Here is a 17,344-nt window from a genome sequence, read left to right as displayed (position 1 = left end):
CATTTGTTTGTTTTATTTAGTATTTTATGTCGGCAGGCAAATTACTTCTCCACTGTATAGCTCTTCTCTACTATTTGTGACTGAAGAATAACTGTTATTCTTCAGTCTACAATCTCTGCAGCAGAGGTAAATAAATATAATATTTATAATATATAAATATAGAGATGTATATGTTACAGTCGAACAGAGAGGTTTTTGACAGTAGTGTACACTGCACAGGAATCTGATTGGAACTGACCACAAAGATAGGAGGAGCTGCTTGCTTTTGGGCTGTATCGTTCCTATTGGAGTAGCCCGAACTAACAACGCTGGCTCTGATTGGTCACTATTGCTCGTCGAATAACGTCTGTCCAATGGGAGCGCCTTTTACTACTTTACCTCAGCGTGAAGGGGAAAATATGAAATAGGGAGCCATTTTGGCTCTGCTAAAAGGAACCCATACTGAATTCAAAGAATAAAAACATGAGCCAAAATGGCATTGTGTGTAGGCTAGTGTCTGTATTGACATATTGAGGAGCCAGTGATGCCAACGGAGGAAATAAACCACGTCCTCAACGTTTGGTGGGCCTTTACAACATAATAAATGATTATTCTTCCGGCTATTCCTATTAGCTTAGTCGATCGCGAATCCTTTTGGAAAGAGAAAACACGTAGCCGGACTGTCCATATGCCATACGTCAACATGGACGGGTGGAGTCCAATTGTTGTAAGTGTCTCAGATGAGGAGCGTTCGAGTTCCGAGGGCGAGTACACGGTGGAGAACGGACCACAAAAAGAGCCGGAGGAGAAAGAGGGAGAGCTCAAGAGAAATGATGATAGGATGGACGGAGGTGCTGCTGCTGCTGCTGTCGGTTTTGGGATGCCAGGAAGATTCGGGGAAGGGGCGATGAGACTGGGTCGAACAGGGCAGACCGCTGAGCAAGAACTTCGGTACCTGCACTTGTTGTGGGAACCAAGTCGAGGAGGGTCGGGGGCAGGGGCCGCGAGCAAGTCCGGGAAGGTGACAGGGAGTAAAGCCAGACGACACGGGAGAGTCCGGCGAAATGTGGGGCCCATTGGAAAAGATATTTATGGTAGAGTCCAGTCTATGACCACACACACACACACACACACACACACACACACACACACACACACACACACACACACACACACACACACACACAGATGAAGAGAGATCTAGTGTATAGCTTAGTTGCTCCACACGATTTCACGATCAACAAGCTCAATTGAATGGGAAGATTGTGTGTGAAAGCTATCTGGATGTTGTCATTTATGTCATCATGCAAAGTATCTGCTTGCATGAGTCACCACCAACAAACATTACCTCTGTTGACTTAACCTTTAGCTGGCATGTTTCCTTCTCATTTTAGCGGTCAAGAGGCTTAGAGAGGCTGCCAATGGCAACGACATTGATACAGGTAAAAGGCCCCTGTAGGACCTATCAGAAGACTTAACAAGACTTCAAGACATGGCTGATAAAGATGCATGCTGCTGTTGTAAAAGAAAACAGAGAAAAGACTTCTTTTTTTTCAGACATGTATTGATTCTCTCCTCTTCATCCAGTACGCAGGCTTCTTCAAGATGAGATCGACCCCTGTGCAGCGGATGACAAAGGAAGAACAGCCCTACACTTCTCCTCTTGCAACGGCAACGAGAGCATCGGTAAGAGTCAGTCAGATACACAGGTGCTGCTCATGAAGCATTAACTAACAGTGTATTACATTTTTATTGTACTCTTATGAGGTTAAGTACCCATACATGTTTTACTTACTTATATGTTTGTATGTATTTATGCTTGTATGTTCTGTACTTTGTATTTGTAACTATGTATTTTAAATTTTACTGTTAAGCACCTTGTATTGCAATTTTGTATGAAAGGCGCTATATAAATAAAGCTTGATTGATTGATACTTAACGCAGTGGAGCTACTGTACAGACGCTGACATTGTTTAGGCTAATGTCAGCCTTTTTAAAATATATATATATATATATATATCTTGGGATGATTCAATACGAAACAGATAATAATCACATCAGCATCTTTGTGAGTTAACACTGCGTCCTCTCTGCTTTCCCGTGTTCATTCTTCTCCTTACGGCTCTGTAGTGCAGCTGCTGCTGAGCTTCGGCGCTGACCCCAACCAGCGAGACGGCCTTGGGAACACCCCTCTCCACCTGGGTAAGAACAACTCCTGAGCAAATGGAGAGCGTGCTTTATCTCAGACGGATGCACATTGAACCTTGTCCTTTCAGTCACATGAATGTAGGTAGCAGTGAAGCTATTTCCTTCACATTTATGAGGGCCATAAATCGAACTTCTGTGCTTGAAAGACCTGTCATGTATTTTGTTCCCTGATCTGTACATTTCTCCCTCTGCAGCGGCCTGTACCAACCATGTGCCTGTAATCACCACATTGCTGAAAGGAGGTAGGAGGCTTTTATAAATCTGTCCAAGAAATTCACTTTTTACTTTCTGTCAACACGTTCACATGCGTGGAGCTCCTGAGAAAGCTGACTGACAGATTTTTTTTTTTTTTTTTTTTTATATAAATACCCTCAGTTTGTATATCATCAAAATTCATTTTGCATACACAAACATGCATATAGGGTCAAATTTGTGATGTTATGTTTCTGCTCAGGAGCTCGTGTGGACGCCCTAGATCGAGCAGGAAGGACCCCCCTGCATCTGGCACGCTCCAAACTCAACATCCTACAGGAGGGAGATTCACGGAGCATAGAAACTCTAAGAGGGGAAGTTACACAGGTTGGTTCGTTTGATCAGTTATTTTGCCTCTCCCTCACGTTAATCGCAGACATTCTATCATGGAATCCAGATGTGGCGAATGGTTTACTTTCTCCTAAAACCAGTTCAGTATTATTCAATCACCACTCTACCCACATCTAGGTTGTTGGGTTCCCCGACCCCCTTGCTGAGATTATCTCCTTCTATCCTTTTTTTATGTCCCTCTCTTGGGCAGAGGGATGGAGAGATGAGAGGAAGATTATTATTACTTTTTTTTAAATTATTTTTTATTATCTTTTTTTTTAAATATGTTTTTAGGGCATTTCTGCTTTATTGGGATAGAGACAGTAGAGCTTGACAGGAAGGATGGGTGAGAGAGAGGAGGGATGACATGCAAGATAGGTCGAGGGTCGGAATCGAACCGGGAACCTTGCGATGATGTGGTGTGCGCATTAGCGTGCTACGCTGCTAAGCGCCCCCCCTCTCCTTCTATCCTTGTGCAGATTATTCAGATGCTGAGAGAGTACCTGAATGTGATGGGACAGAGCGAGGCCAGCGAGAGGCTGGAGCACATCTCAACACAGCTGCAACACACTCGCACCAAAGAACAGGTAAGACTGGAACTATAACTCTCAGAAATACATGCACACACAGCAAGCATGTGTGAAAACACTCGTGATTCCGTGAACAGTCCAGGTTGTTCTGGCTGTGCACGTTGCAGGTGACCGCTATGTCTGCTTTTCCGTTTCAGGTGGATGAGGTGACAGACTTGCTGGCCAGCTTCACGTCGCTCAGTCTACAGAAGCAGAATTTGGGGGATAGGTAGAGAAGACTGGATGTTGAGAAGTAGATATAGAGGGAGTGTGTGTGTGTGTGTGTGTGTGTGTGTGTGCGTGCGTGTGCGCGCGCATGGTTTTACTCGTGTTCTTGTGGAGACGTTGTGTTTTTGTATTGACTGCTTGGTTAATGATCGTACTACTGTGATAAAGAAAAAGACCTTTCTGAACTCATGAACATTGACTGTTGTGCCGGTCTCATCATTCGTATCATTATGCCTTTTGTCCCGTTGCCTTGCCTGTGTTGTGTCGTACATCAGTGTTGTACAAATGAATCACGGTCATTGTTGTAAATGGTTGTTGCAATCTGAATCAATCAATGAATAAACATTTGCAAAATGTGTTGACTATGTGTTGGGTTTTGGAGAAATAAACGGTTGCGTGTCAGGGTCTACAAAATCGTTGCATTTCATTATTGAATGAGAAAGAATAGTTTGGGTTTATACGATTGGATACAGTTACATATATGTTACACTATAATGTAGCTCGATGTTCAGCAAATTGTGCATTGCGCGTTCCAAGTGCGGATCCACTGTCATTGTGCTGATTCGCTAGGCAAGTCAAGTCCCTCCTCCTACCAATACGCATTGTTATTGACTGATATCAAAGATGGCGACTGGAACCGCGTAAATTGGTGAATCCGTAGAGGTACTAAAATGATCTATAATTATACATGTATTCTCTCTTGACTACAGTAAAATGCACATGTTCTCATCCCAGAATGGGGAACTCTATTTGACCAGTTTACATGCAGGGGAAAAAAGGACTCCTTTGCCCGCTCTAGACTGATGCGGGCCTAGTTGCATCAAAAGCCGCGGGCTTCTGTTGCAAGACCCTCCAGGATCAGCCAGCACACATTCAGCAATCAGAGTTGGAGTGGTTTTAAATGTTGGGAGTTGGGGACTCCCAGCGAATGAGAGGGGGTGTGTTTGTGTATCTTTTTCGAAAGTAGGCGGGAATCTGGCTTTCGATTAGTTATATGTTTCAACTTTGCAAAACGTAGTCCGTCTTAATAATCGTTTAACGTTACAAACGTGCGTTTTTGCAAACTGAAGTCAGCTTTCAGCGGTTATCCGAACTGGGTATATAGGCAAGTGACTTCTGCAGCCAGCTACGTTCTCTCTGATGAGGATGATGATGTGGTGAATTGTAACAACGAAGTGGTTAGAATTCTGATAAAGGTTTTCTGGAATCAAGCTGGTGTGACAAAAACAATGAAAGGTGCTTTGTATTGCTTTTTTTGACAACATTGCTTTTTCACTGGTTTACCACTGGTTGTCTTTGTGCACTTAGACTACTTTTTCCCCCCTGATATTCCATCATTCCACTCAGATAGGTCTCATTCATTTAGAATTAATTAACATCATCAGCACTTTACAGTGCAAGTTGCAACCCTGTGGCTCAATTTGAGTTCCATTTTAAATGTCCCTTTATATTCAGTGGATTTATGTTAGAAGTGAGTGTGTGAATGTTACACCCTGTTCTTCTATGTGTCTGTGACATGTCAGTGGTCTGTCTTCGTGTTGTCAGTGGCAGACCTGAGACCAAGAGACGAGCAGGCTTGTCAAGGAGAAAGGAGGAGCCATGGCTTTTGAGGAGATCAAGAAGAAAGGAGTGATGGGTAATTTCTGCCAGTCCCTTCTATTCCTGTTTGTTATGTCAATGTAATAACAAGAGTGATGGATGGTATGGTATACCACTGTCTACCTTCCATACATTACATTCTCTCTCTCTCTCTCTCTCTCTCTCTCTCTCTCTCTCAGAGGTGGGTGAAGGAGAGGTAGGCCTTGTGGCAGGCCGCAGTCAGAGAGAGAAGAGGAGGTCATACAAGGACCTGCTCAGGGAAGAGGAGGAGATCGCTGCACAGGTCCGCAAGTCCTCCAAGAAACGGCCCAAGGTAACCCCAGTCCAACATTCCCTTCTCAAAATTCCCTTTTTATTATTTTTTTTTTTATTGTTTTTCATTTTATACAATATCTATCTATGCCTCAACTGTCCATTAACTCAAATGTTCTCACATTATGAATAAAGAAGCCATCTAGATATACAAATGCACAATCTATGCAGGGAAATCTGGCACTTTTTCTGTGGGTTGTTGAATTGAGTCACCCTGTCTTTTTCCATGCAGGACTCTGAGCTTTTCCTATTGGGAGGGGACTCGCACAAGAAGAAGAAGAAGCACTCAAGTGATGACTACTATTATAGAGGTGAGGAAGGTAGAATGCTATGCTATTTCAAGTAAGAAACAGAGAGTCTATTATTGATTGTGTGTGTGTGTGTGTGTGTGTGTGTGTGTGTGTGTGTGTGTGAAATCTACTCTTATATTATCTATAATATACGCCATTTAGCTGACGCTTTTATCCAAAGCGACTTACATTGCAGTGAGAGCATACATTTCAGCATATACGGCCCCAGCGGGAATCAAACCCACGACCTAAGCGTTGTGCGCGCCGTGCTCTACCAACTGAGGACCACACTATCTTGTTCTCACTCTCTCCACCATCATTGTTCTCTCCCAGACCACCAGGGCTCAGGCGCACCTCCCCACAAGAAGAAACGCAAGTCGTCGGACCGCTCCCCTTCCCTCTCCTCCTCGTCTTCTTCCCACCCCACGGACACCGCCATGGGGCTCCTACAGGCTATTACATCCCCTTTGGCCACCGGCTCGGACCCCAGCCCCCACATGCACAAGAAACCCTCCTACCCCTCTTTCTCCTCCTCCCACTCCTCCAAGGATCGCAAACGCGAGGGAAGCAGCGGAGGAAGCAAAGGGAGTCACTCCTTCCCACACTCCCGCCCCGTCTCCTCCTCCTCCTCCTCCTCCTCTTCTAAAAAGCACTCCAAGTCCTCCCTGTTCCACGGCGGGAGCGCCCCCAAAGGTGACCCCCTGTCGTTACGCGACGCCGAGGGGCTGAAGATGAAGCTGATCCTTTCGCCCAAGGAGAAGGGAGAAGCAGAGAACTTCCCCTTCCCTCCCCACTCCTCCTCCTCGTCCTCCTCGGGCCCCATGTCGTCTTCGGCCTCGAGGAAAGGGGGGATGAAGAAGGAGAAGGACCGAGACAAACTCCCCAAGAAGAAGCAGCAGAGCCGGGATCCACTGCCTGTCGTAGGGAAAGAGGTGGAGGTGGAGGGTAAGAGACTTTTGACTATTGAGCATCTGCAGGAAAACAGAGAGACTGATGTGCCTATGCTTATGCGTATCTTTGTAGGCCTCTGTGTTTTGCTATACGTTTGTGCATTCCTGTATTAACCCTGTCTCCCTTTCCCTTTTTGTGTCTCTCTTCTTCTTGTCTCTCAGGGCACTATGGCGGGGGGATGGGGGGAGACAGCTCCTCCTCTGGGGGAGAACTGGAGGCAGGGGAGCTGGTGATAGACGACTCGTACACACACCTGTCAAAGAAGAAGAAGAAGAGCAAGAAAAGCAAGAAGAAAAAGGAGAAAGAGAAGGACAGGGAGAAAGACAAAGGCGGGAGAGAGAAGAAGCACAGCAAAGGATCAGGTGAGAAGGAAGGACGTAGGGGGGTAGAGGAGGACTTAACCCATTTGTGCCGGATGCTGCGCTACGCAGCATTCCATCTACCGCCGGATGCTGCGTTGCGCACATTTGAATTTACCGCCAGTTTCTGCGTAGCGCAGCATTTTTGATTTGTCGTAATTTTCATGAGTGCAGCATATAATGCACTGTCATTGGTTCAAATACACGAGGTGGGTCTTGTTGATTTTTTAAAACCACGTGAGCACCCAAATGTCGTGTGGTTCGCCGAACGCACTTGTATGTCTGATTGATTTTCGGCAAACATTTGGCCGCTCACGTTCATATGCTGCACTCATGAAAATTACGACAAATCAAAAATGGCGGTAGATTCAAATGCGGTAGATGTCGCGCGGCATTCGGCACAAATGGGTTAAGGGACTTCCTCTGCTCCTCATCTCCTTTACTCCATGGCCACTCATAGAAAGTGTCAAACCCACAGCATGATTACCTGTTCTCACGAGTGCTCCTTTATGCTTTCTCCAGGGGACCCATCGAGAGGCCACGCCCATTCCCATGGCTCAGCCAATCACGGTGCCGGTGGTGGAATTTACGCCATGGGGCCCCCTGTCCCCTCCCACCACCATCAGAGTAATGACTCGATGATGGAGAAGAAGAAAAAGAAGGAGGATAGGGAGAGGGAAAAGCACGAGAAGGAGAAAGATAAGGTAAGACCTGGCAACTTCTTACCTTATTTTAGGCAATGTTTCCTGATTTTTAAAACCATGTTTCCTGAGGTTTGCGCAGTATAAAGACACAAGGTTCATTACCCTGCTCTGCTCACTCTGTCTCCCTTTCTCTCCCTGTCTTACTCTCTCTCTCTCTCTCTCTCTCTCTCTCTCTCTCTCTCTCTCTCTCAGCCTAAGAAGAAGAACACCACTGCGTACCAGGTGTTCTGTAAAGAGTACAGGGTCAACATAAACGCAGAGCAGCCAGGACTAGGTGGGTAGAATAGTCCATTCACGATTGTGTCATGACATTGTAATAACAAGGCATTGTAATAACTAGAGCATGAAATGCTGCCATATTGAAAAGCCAATGCTCTTGTTCTAGTAAGTATTTTATCTTGTGTGTATCTAATGAGTATCTTATCTTCTGTGTATCTTTTTTGTTGTTGTTGGTCTGCAGTCTTCGGGGAGCTGAGCAAAAGGTTGGCTGAGGTTTGGAAGCAGCTCCCAGAGAAAGATAAACTGGTACGTTTTTTTCACTTGAATTTGATTTGAACAGATTTGCAAACGTGAACTTCCATTTGACAATGTTAAGCCGGCACTTTGGAGTTTTGAGTTGATCTAATAGCCAACAGCGTTTTTTTTGCGTCTTCCCTCCAGGTGTGGAAGCAGAAAGCCCAGTACCTGCAGCACAAGCAGAACAAGGCAGAGGCCACCACCGTCAAACGCAAGAGCTCAACGGACGGAAGCAAAAGCAAAGGTGACGTCCTCTGGGCAGCTACCGGTCAACGTAGTCGTTAGTCACTCTGTAGTCATCCTATGTTATTAGTCACTCTGTAGTCATCCTATGTTATTAGTCACTCAGTAGTCATCCTGTTATTAGTCACTCAGTAGTCGTCCTATGTTATTAGTCACTCAGTAGTCATCCTGTTATTAGTCACTCAGTAGTCGTCCTATGTTGTTAGTCACTCAGTAGTCGTCCTATGTTATTAGTCACTCAGTAGTCATCCTGTTATTAGTCACTCAGTAGTCGTCCTATGTTGTTAGTCACTCAGTAGTCGTCTTGTGTTATTTGTCACTTAGTAGTCGTCCTGTCTGTTCTCTATGCAGCCCTCTCTCTCTCGGTAGTCCTCTGACTGGAGGTCAGTTGGTCACAGTCTGTGTGTTGTGTTTGTGTCCCAGGCTCTCTGAAGGGGATTGGGCTGGGAGCAGGGCTGGTGTCCCCCAGCCGGGCATCTATGGGTGTGTCCCTGTCACCAGCACGGATCCCCGATGTCGACCCCATCGACGCGGCCGCCCACCTGCAGCTACTGGGGGAGTCCCTGTCCCTCATTGGCCACCGGCTACAGGAGACAGAGGTAAACATGCACACACACACACTCTGAGCCACATATTTTACTGTACATTGTAACACAGCTATTTCCTTAAACCCTGATTCTCAAATGGCATATTTGTCATTATCAGTCCAGAGTGCACATTACCAACGTCTATACACAGGTTCTTAGACCACTCAGTAGATAGAATTTAGAACTTCAGTAAGTTACTCTCATAGTGACAAAGATTAGCTGAATGATTTCTATGTGAAGTCTGTTTAATTGACCACTGGACTAACTGTCTTTTTTCTCTCGACTCTCTCAGGGGATGGTGGCAGTGTCCGGCAGTCTGTCTGTGCTCCTGGACTCCATCTTGTGTGCCCTGGGACCCCTGACCTGCCTCACAGCACAGATCCCCCAACTCAACGGATGTCCCCGCAAAGTCCTGGTAAGTCCACTGACTCCATCAGTTGCAAATTCCATTCTTAAGGTTTCAACTCTCACTTTGGCGATATAATATTTACCAAACCAAGGATCAAGTCTCGGAGATGTTGCACAAGGTTTCTAACCTTTCTTCACCTTTTCTTTCCCTCAGTCGAACACCCTGGACAACATTGCCTACATCATGCCTGGACTGTGAGGACGAGGACAACACAAGCATTCCTTTCCTGTCTCCTGAGTGTCTTCACCATGAAGTTCAGAGTTTTGCGTGGAACTGCCCATTTCAAAAGTGAGGCTTGGGATGTGGACTATTATTTATGCCTCTCTGCTAGGCATTGGAAAACGTGGACATTACTAGTTTTTTAAATGTATTTTTAAAGTTTTTGTTAATTTTGTAATTGTTATTTTTTTAAAGGAAGCCTATTTTAGTGAACACTTATAACTTCCCTCTGGCATGTCTGTTAGTGTTTCAAGATTTTACTGTTACGGTATGTTTTGTCTGTGTTTGTTTGTGTGTGCGTGAGTGAGTGAGTGAGTGTGTGTGTACAGTAGGTGCGTGAGTGTGCATGTCTGTCAGTCTATTCATGTGTATATACCCATTAACAGTGTGCCCAGAGGATAGTTTCTACTCAAATAGACAGATACAGTACAAGACAGGGCCCAAGTCCTATATTGTCCTTCTTTCATCTACATACCATGAAAATAATATATTTCACAACTGCTCATCATTGTTTTAGCATTTTGATTACATAACGACTTGCTGTTTTGTAAATTGAGATATTTTACCATGTGCTAAGGTTTAGATTTTGATTGTAGGATGTATAGGAAGATGTGTAGAAACATTTTGAGGTGCAACTGCAATCAAACTACTGCTGTGGTAATTGCAAGCTTTTGAAGCACAGAACTGTTAAGTCACATTCGCTTTTACCAGTGTACATTTCCTCTGCATATATTGAAATGCTGACAATAAAAATAACACATTTTCAACATGTCAACTAAGTTTGACAGGCTTGGTGTGTGTGTGACTGGTTTATTGTCCCCCACCGATGAAATTGCGCCCGAATTATTTTTCTCTTTGGTCGCAAAAAAGTGATTGTAAAACGTTTAGGAATAAACGTCTTGCTTCATTCTGTCACTCTCCTTTTATAGAGGAGTGCTACATCATTCGTGGGGGACAACGTGTTTACTGTACACTTGTTTCCATCTTGATCTCTTATTTCATTTCACCTGCTATTATCCTTGACACATTAAGTAAACAACAAATGCAGGCAGGGCTGACACTTAAATGGAACAGAGTGAATAAGACTAAGAATCGTCAACAACACGTCTCTGCCCTAGAAGGAAATAGCAAGACTGTGGAGAGCAACAGTGACGATGATGATGATGATGTGTTGTTTCTATTCAGTGTCTGGCTGCATGTGTATTATGAGTGACAAGTGACCAGCATCTGTTGAGCTTTGGCGAATGACAGTCTATTTTTTGCGCATTACTCACTAACAACACAGAACACACCCTGGTATCATTACATAATAGAGCAGGCTCTGTCCAGACAGGAGAGAAGTCCGTTCAGAGCGTCGACAGCAGCTGAGTCAGGCGGTAGGAACGAGGAAGTGGAGTAGGCGCCGACTAAAAACGGCAAGATCGAACAAGCGGAAGATGACATCTGATTCACAAACAGGTATATTAATATGTTTCAGTCGAATGGTTTGGTTAGCGCTGGGATTCGATTAGCATTTCTTCTTCATCACAACTTAATTGTTTTTGATCTCGCTTTAGTTTAGTTTTGCTGATCTCAAACCGCTACGTCACTGGACCGCAGCTCATCTTCGGCCTGGCCAGTTGTGCCGAGACGGGATGGGCGTCTTGGAAATTCAGATAAAGAAATCTTCGATATTGTTAATAAAGAGTTTAGCCTTCTAAATGGGCGTGTTTTTTGTCTCCTTCAAAACGATGCTTTATGGATTGATGTTCAGGTCCATTTTTATCACAACACCAGCCATTTCGCACTTGGGCCAGAACTTACACTTTACAAAACTAGGGTTTGTTGACAGCAATGTCACATGCTAGAAATTATAGGTGAGATGTCAACAGCTTACTGTATGGCACACTGAATGGCAGTGTTTGTGTATAGCACATATAATAGTATAAAACGATATCCTTTATCCAACTCCTCTATAAAGGACACTGCCTCCTCACTCTCTCTCTTGTCTCCAGAGCTGAGGCTGGTTTTGCTGGGCCGACCAGGAGCAGGGAAGACTTCAGTGGTGAACATCATACTGGGCCACCAGGCTTTTCTGTCTCAATCGACCAGCGATGCAACTGTCACTCAGGGGAGTGAGAAGCACCGAGGATGGGTTGCAGGCAAACAGGTAAGGGACTCAAGTCAATTTATAGGAGCATACTGTATGCAGTGACAACATTACTCAAAAGTCAACCAAAGGTTTTAGGCTCCCTCCCTAGATTGTAAAAGTGATAGTGTTACTATTCCCTCTATGCTGTGGGGGTCCACTGCACAGTTTGAAAGGGTGCTGCTGTTTTACCTGATGCATTACGTTCTCAGATATATTTCCATCTCATTACTGTTGTGAGCCAGTGAATTAACATACAGTTATATGATACGACACACACACTTTCCATCCCTCTGCTGGCAGGTAGCGATGGTAGACAGCCCAGACTGTTTCTGCTCAGAGCGCCCCCCAGAGGACGTGAGATGTCATGTCTCCTCCTGTGTGGCCCTGTCAACCCCAGGGCCCCACGCCTTCCTGCTGTGTGTCCCTGTGGACCAGCCGGCGGACACGGAGCTGAGGGCCCTCGAGGCCATGGAGAGGGTCTTTGGCCCCACCGCAGTCAGCGGACACACCATCATCCTCTTCACCCACACAGACAAGCTGGAAGAGGGACAGAAGCTGGAGGAACACATCGCCACTGGACGTAAGGACCTGCTGGAGCTGGTGGAGAAGTGTGGGGACCGCTACCACGCCCTGAAGTGGTTGAGAGAAGGAGGAGGAGAAGAAGAGGAGGAGGAAGAGCAGAAGAGTGTGGAGGAGTTGCTGGAGAAGGTTGAACAGACAGTGAAGGAGAGTGGGACGGAGTTCTACAGCTGCCCCCTCTACCAGGAGGCTGAGGAGAGGGTGAGAGAGAGACAGAAGGAGATAGCGAGACAGAGAAGAGAGGGATCGGGAGGAGGAGAGGAGATCCCAGGAGAAGAGACCGACCCCTCAGTCTCCAAACCAGAGCAAGAGATAAACGACGATCACGCGGAGGAGATGGAGGAAGCGAGGGAGGAGGCGGAGAGGAGCGTGAACGACCTGAACGTGGACGGGTGTATCACCTCTCTCTTTCTCTCCTCCCCTCCTCCCTCGTTTCTGTGGTCCCTGTGGGAGAAGGTTACAGGGTGGCTGAGGAGGCTGCCCAAGATGGTGAGGAGGGAGGCTCTGCTGGGGGCCTTCGTTGGGCTGTTTGTGGGGGGGCCTTTCGGGGGGATGTTGGGGGCCACAGTGGGCTCAGTCGCCACCGAGGTGGGGAGAAGGAAGACCCTGAAGACGGAGAAAAACAAATGATGAGGGTGGGAATGAGACATACAGTATCTCCATTCAGTAAAAAGGCACCTTAAATTATTAAATTGCAGTGACTAAACCTATGTATTAATAAGCAACTGGCTTGTAGTCAGCCAACCACACGCCTCACAGTATGTGCTATATGGTATTACATGTTGTTTCACTACTGACACCTATTTTACACGTTATATTTTCTACGTGAAAGTCAAGTGTTGTAGAATATTAGGACTTTTCCAAAGAAAGGAGGTTATGAGAAATGTCCACTTGGTGGAGACATTGACCATTCATTTAAAGTGCTGATTATGTTTCAGCTGAATTGAGAGTGAATGCATTTTCTGCTAACAGAGTCAAAAGTAGAAAAGATAAAAGTATATTTCTGAGAGGGACTGTCTGTTACACTGTTGATACAATTAAAGCATGGATGATATTCCATTCAGACTTTTGAGTTTTAATCATCTGCCAGTAGTCCTACTCTCCTTCTCAAGTGTTACCTATAGGAGCTGAGCATATGACGAGAATGAAACACATCGCATGGTAGAAGACAGACAAGGGAGACCCCAACTACAGAGACATCATCTGCAGCTGTGTGTGTGTGTGTGTGTGTGTGTGTGTGTGTGTGTGTGTGTGTGTGTGTGTGTGTGTGTGTGCGCGTGTGTACAATACGTGTTTGTCTGTGTACTGTGTGTGTGTGTGTGTGCGTGTGTGTGTGTGTGTGTGTGTGTGTGTGTGTGTGTGTTAGGCAGCCAGGGTGCCATATGCTTTGGGCTGTAGCAAGAGTTGAGAATACATAATGATCAGGAGTGCAATGCCAGGGGCAAAGTGAGAGTGCCAGAACCAGGACTATGACTTTAGAACAACTGTACCAGACTGGGTGAACTAACCCAAACACTGTACAGTAGGACTCATAGCTCTGCTTTCTCCCCATCTCTCCTCTTTATGCAAGAGCAGGTTATGGTTTTGACATTGATGTAATTGATACTCTGTTAAAACCATCAGTCAAAACCCATCCTTACATCTCCCTCTCTCTCTCTCTCTCTCTCTCTCTTTCTCTCTCTCTCTCTCTCTCACTCTCTTAGCAGACCAAGGCTCTGCCTTTGGAACAGCTAGGCGTTTCCGAATGTGGGTGGTCCGCCCGGGTGGGAGGGAGAAAGAGAGAGAGAGAGAGAGAGAGAGAGAGAGAATTAGTCCAGCTCTCATGTTTCCCAAAAAGAGAGGGAGGAGAGGAGCGAGAAAGAGAGAGTGGGGAGAGAGAGCGAGAAAGAGGAGAGAGTGAATATGTGTGCGCGAGGGAGAGAAAGAGAGAGAGAACATGCTCAGGGACTACATGTGTCTTCCAGATGTGGCCTCCACCGTTGTCTGAAACAGGGAAAAATAGAAGAACGTTTAAAAATCAAGGAAAATTGGTGCTAAACACTTTTTTATTGTTCGGGATTACGTATACTGTACAGTACAGATTACAGTATACCCGCCTACAGTGCAACAGGGCATGTTTCCTTTTTCTTTATGAAACTGCAATGAAATGACGTAGCCCCTCTCCACTACACCCCCTTGAAGATAATATGTATAAAAAGAACACCTGTCCAAATATTATCCCGTCTTATTGGATGTGCTCAGGGAAAGGACGGAGAGAGTTATGATAGAGTGAGGGGAAATGTAGAAAGATTGAGGAGAGGATGGAATGGAGGGAGATGTATATTTTCTATGAGAGGACAAGAGGAGGAGATATGCATAAGCAATCTCAGTTGTGCCATTTAAATCATATACGGGGGTGTAAACTATATCTTCAGACTGGCCGTCATCATCATTGTGGACAGTTATGGTCAGGGTCGGTCCTCAGAGTGCGAAACGTCCTCAGGCCAGACAAAGGGGATGCAGCAGAGTTGATTTGTGCCTGTATGCATAAGCACAGCCGAAAAATCTGAACAAACAGCTCACAGAATCACCAGTGACCCATCATTAACACACGGACTGGAACTCCTACAGCTCTCCCTCAGAGCAAAAATGTTGTTCTAAGGGCCTTGCGGTCCCCCATTGAAGTGGGGGCAGTCCGCTGTGACTTGCGGACACCGCAATATTTTTTGTTATCATCGCGCCTTACGAGCTGGAAACGACAGCAAACCAAAGGAAAATAAACAGGATGACACACTTTTTCCTGCACTGCACAAGACCTCTCTCTCCTGCATACAACTTACATGCCATACTGTCAAGAGGACAGGGCACATTTAAACTGTGGAATACCCTCTCTGATACACAAGAAATGGGATATATTTGATCTTTCTGGTTCATTGGGAGGAAAACCTGAGAGAAAAACAACAGGCTACAGAGGAATTGTGGAAATTGAAGTAGGCTGAATGAATCTGGACCTTATAAAGAGTGTTGCCCTGGGAGTCCTCACAGAGGAAACAACAATATCCAACCATATGTTAACCAGAGTTGACCAAAACAGTACAGAGAGTTTAAAAAGAAAAAATAATACTGTCGTTTGGAGAGAGACAGACAGAAATGTGAATTAAAACTAAGGATTATAATAAAACGGAGAAAAAAAAAACAAGGCTAATTACAAGGTGGAACGGGTATGAATAAAATGAAAAAAAGGCCTTTGGATGTTGGGCAAGTGTATTTTTAAACTTGTGCAGGGAGTGATGCATCGTCATACTGTAGGTTAATAATGCTAACACAGCCCACGCTGGTTCTCTCTCTCCAGCAGGGCGGGGGAACTGAGACACTGGTGTCCAGTGGCCTGCTGCAACCCCTGACAGGGTGTGCTTCACAACACAGCCTCTGAGTCCACTCATCTTTTTCCTATTAGCAATGTTTTGACGTTTTTTTCCCTAGCGTGAGTGTGTGTGGCTGCAATTGTTTATGGAGCACTGCGAGGAGCTAACATTTGCACCCTGTCCGTGTGTGGGTTGGTTGGTCCAACACATAAAGCCAAGATGAAAGTTTTGGCCAAATGAACCAAAAATAATGCAAGGAAGATGTCTTTTCTGTCAGCAAAAGTGGTGTGATTCAGTATTGTGGGCGGCAATGTTTGAGTAGTTCACTAAAAAAGAAGTATCCATTTATTGCCTCATAACGGGGTGTGTCGTGTCATATACGTGTGAAATGAAACTTAAATTTTTGCTTTAGAATGGTAAAACTACTATAATTTCACATATTTTCATACATAATTGTAGACAAGACCAGTGAGAGACCTGCTTCCCTTCCTCAGAAGAACATGTCTCTCTCTCTCTCTGCAACATGAAACAAGGTGTCAGGACACGCAGGAAAAACCCTGGAAAAATCGGGATGAACCCACAGATAACATGAAGACGCAATGACTTTCAGCTGCTGAGATCCTGAGTGCTAGCACGAACCAGTGGACAGATACACGCGTTCACACGTACCCAGTCACACATGGGCCAGCAGCTGGTCTAATGTTTGGGAGAGGAGAGGCACGACTCAGTGGAAGTGGACTGGTGCAGCCAGCCAATATGAGAGTCACCTTTCATCCCCTCACACAGAGACTGCCTGCCCTGGGCCGGGGCCAGATGTGGAGAGAGGAAACTCACTGAGAGGGACACGGAGAGAATGTACGAGAAAGGGGGGGGGGGGGCACAGTGAAAGAGAGAGCGAGAGAGAGATGATGAGGGGTGAAACATGATGATGACGATGTTGTGTGGTCTCGTTCTCTCTCGTCGGTTCTTTGATCCTGTGTCTTTCAAAGCCATCGAGAAAACGATCAGCATATTTCAGTCCACTCTCCACTCACCCTCACCTTCACTACTACAGCATTTCAATGACATTACAACAGGTTAGGAAACCAAGAGGATACAACAGAAATTCAATGTCATATTCATTAAAAAAAAAAAAAAAAAAAAAAACACCACAACACTACCATTGTAACTTGACGTGCCAGGAGACAGATAAAGACAGACAGAGAAGAAGAAGTCTATTTCTGGCAGGCGTGTACAGTGCAGTATATGGGCCCACTGTGGGATGTTTTATGTGTGTTAAAGCTGTACCATGGGAAGGAGGAGGGGTGTGGACGGACAAGAGGCAATTACACAAGGGGGAGGCAAGACTAATGACGACTCACTATGGGACTGTGGTGGGGGTGTTGGATGGCCCCAGAGCAGGCCATAATTGATGAATAGTGTGGTCCACGCTAACTGACATGCGCCGTTGGCTGCAAGCGGGTGCGGTGAGCGGAGCCTTTTGAAGCCGGGGGCCGCGGGCTGTGTTTGAACCATCAGCCCAGACCCTGCTCTCT

At 45.6% G+C, this 17,344-nt stretch overlaps 3 protein-coding genes across 4 annotated transcripts; all 3 read left to right on the top strand.

Annotated features, from left to right (window-relative positions):
* Positions 1-467: 467 nt before the first annotated feature.
* On the top strand, positions 468-3,950 carry ankrd54 (ankyrin repeat domain 54). The gene is made up of 8 exons (XM_083676175.1): positions 468-1,073; positions 1,374-1,421; positions 1,567-1,665; positions 2,110-2,181; positions 2,382-2,429; positions 2,642-2,766; positions 3,249-3,356; positions 3,497-3,950. Exons 1-8 carry the CDS (start codon positions 584-586, stop codon positions 3,569-3,571), a joined length of 1,065 nt encoding a protein of 354 aa, XP_083532301.1. The 5' UTR covers positions 468-583; the 3' UTR covers positions 3,572-3,950.
* A 226-nt stretch (positions 3,951-4,176) lies between these two features.
* Positions 4,177-10,524, top strand: hmgxb4a (HMG box domain containing 4a). Its single transcript, XM_083676169.1, has 13 exons — positions 4,177-4,229; positions 5,112-5,202; positions 5,345-5,478; positions 5,710-5,788; positions 6,101-6,712; positions 6,880-7,080; positions 7,600-7,781; positions 7,974-8,055; positions 8,242-8,306; positions 8,442-8,541; positions 8,964-9,139; positions 9,420-9,542; positions 9,690-10,524. The coding sequence occupies exons 2-13, from the start codon at positions 5,166-5,168 to the stop codon at positions 9,732-9,734; spliced, it is 1,836 nt and encodes a 611-aa protein (XP_083532295.1). The 5' UTR covers positions 4,177-4,229; positions 5,112-5,165; the 3' UTR covers positions 9,735-10,524.
* A 562-nt stretch (positions 10,525-11,086) lies between these two features.
* Positions 11,087-13,522, top strand: LOC310809047 (GTPase IMAP family member 9). 2 transcript variants are annotated; one of them, XM_083676173.1, is made up of 3 exons: positions 11,087-11,213; positions 11,750-11,904; positions 12,187-13,522. In XM_083676173.1, exons 1-3 carry the CDS (start codon positions 11,192-11,194, stop codon positions 13,093-13,095), a joined length of 1,086 nt encoding a protein of 361 aa, XP_083532299.1. In that variant the 5' UTR covers positions 11,087-11,191; the 3' UTR covers positions 13,096-13,522. The 2 variants fall into 2 exon arrangements, with proteins under 2 accessions (XP_083532299.1, XP_083532300.1); XM_083676174.1 differs by lacking the exon at positions 11,087-11,213 and adding an exon at positions 11,280-11,611.
* The last annotated feature ends 3,822 nt before the right edge of the window (positions 13,523-17,344 follow it).

This window comes from Argentina silus, assembly GCF_951799395.1.
Source record: "Argentina silus genome assembly, chromosome: 9".
NCBI lineage: Eukaryota > Metazoa > Chordata > Actinopteri > Argentiniformes > Argentinidae > Argentina > Argentina silus.
The sequence above is the reverse complement of the archived record's forward strand: the minus strand, read 5'-3'. Positions and strand labels throughout refer to the sequence as shown.

Coding starts and splice junctions, on each gene's coding strand:
- hmgxb4a (XM_083676169.1), top strand. CDS start 5,166: ATGGCTTTTGAGGAGATCAAGAAGAAAGGAGTGATGG. Junction 8,542..8,963: donor GGACGGAAGCAAAAGCAAAG/GTGACGTCCTCT, acceptor TTTGTGTCCCAG/GCTCTCTGAAGGGGATTGGG. Junction 9,543..9,689: donor GATGTCCCCGCAAAGTCCTG/GTAAGTCCACTG, acceptor TCTTTCCCTCAG/TCGAACACCCTGGACAACAT.
- ankrd54 (XM_083676175.1), top strand. CDS start 584: ATGATTATTCTTCCGGCTATTCCTATTAGCTTAGTCGATCGCGAATCC. Junction 1,666..2,109: donor CAACGGCAACGAGAGCATCG/GTAAGAGTCAGT, acceptor ACGGCTCTGTAG/TGCAGCTGCTGCTGAGCTTC. Junction 2,767..3,248: donor TAAGAGGGGAAGTTACACAG/GTTGGTTCGTTT, acceptor ATCCTTGTGCAG/ATTATTCAGATGCTGAGAGA.
- LOC310809047 (XM_083676173.1), top strand. CDS start 11,192: ATGACATCTGATTCACAAACAG. Junction 11,214..11,749: donor GACATCTGATTCACAAACAG/GTATATTAATAT, acceptor TCTTGTCTCCAG/AGCTGAGGCTGGTTTTGCTG. Junction 11,905..12,186: donor GATGGGTTGCAGGCAAACAG/GTAAGGGACTCA, acceptor CTCTGCTGGCAG/GTAGCGATGGTAGACAGCCC.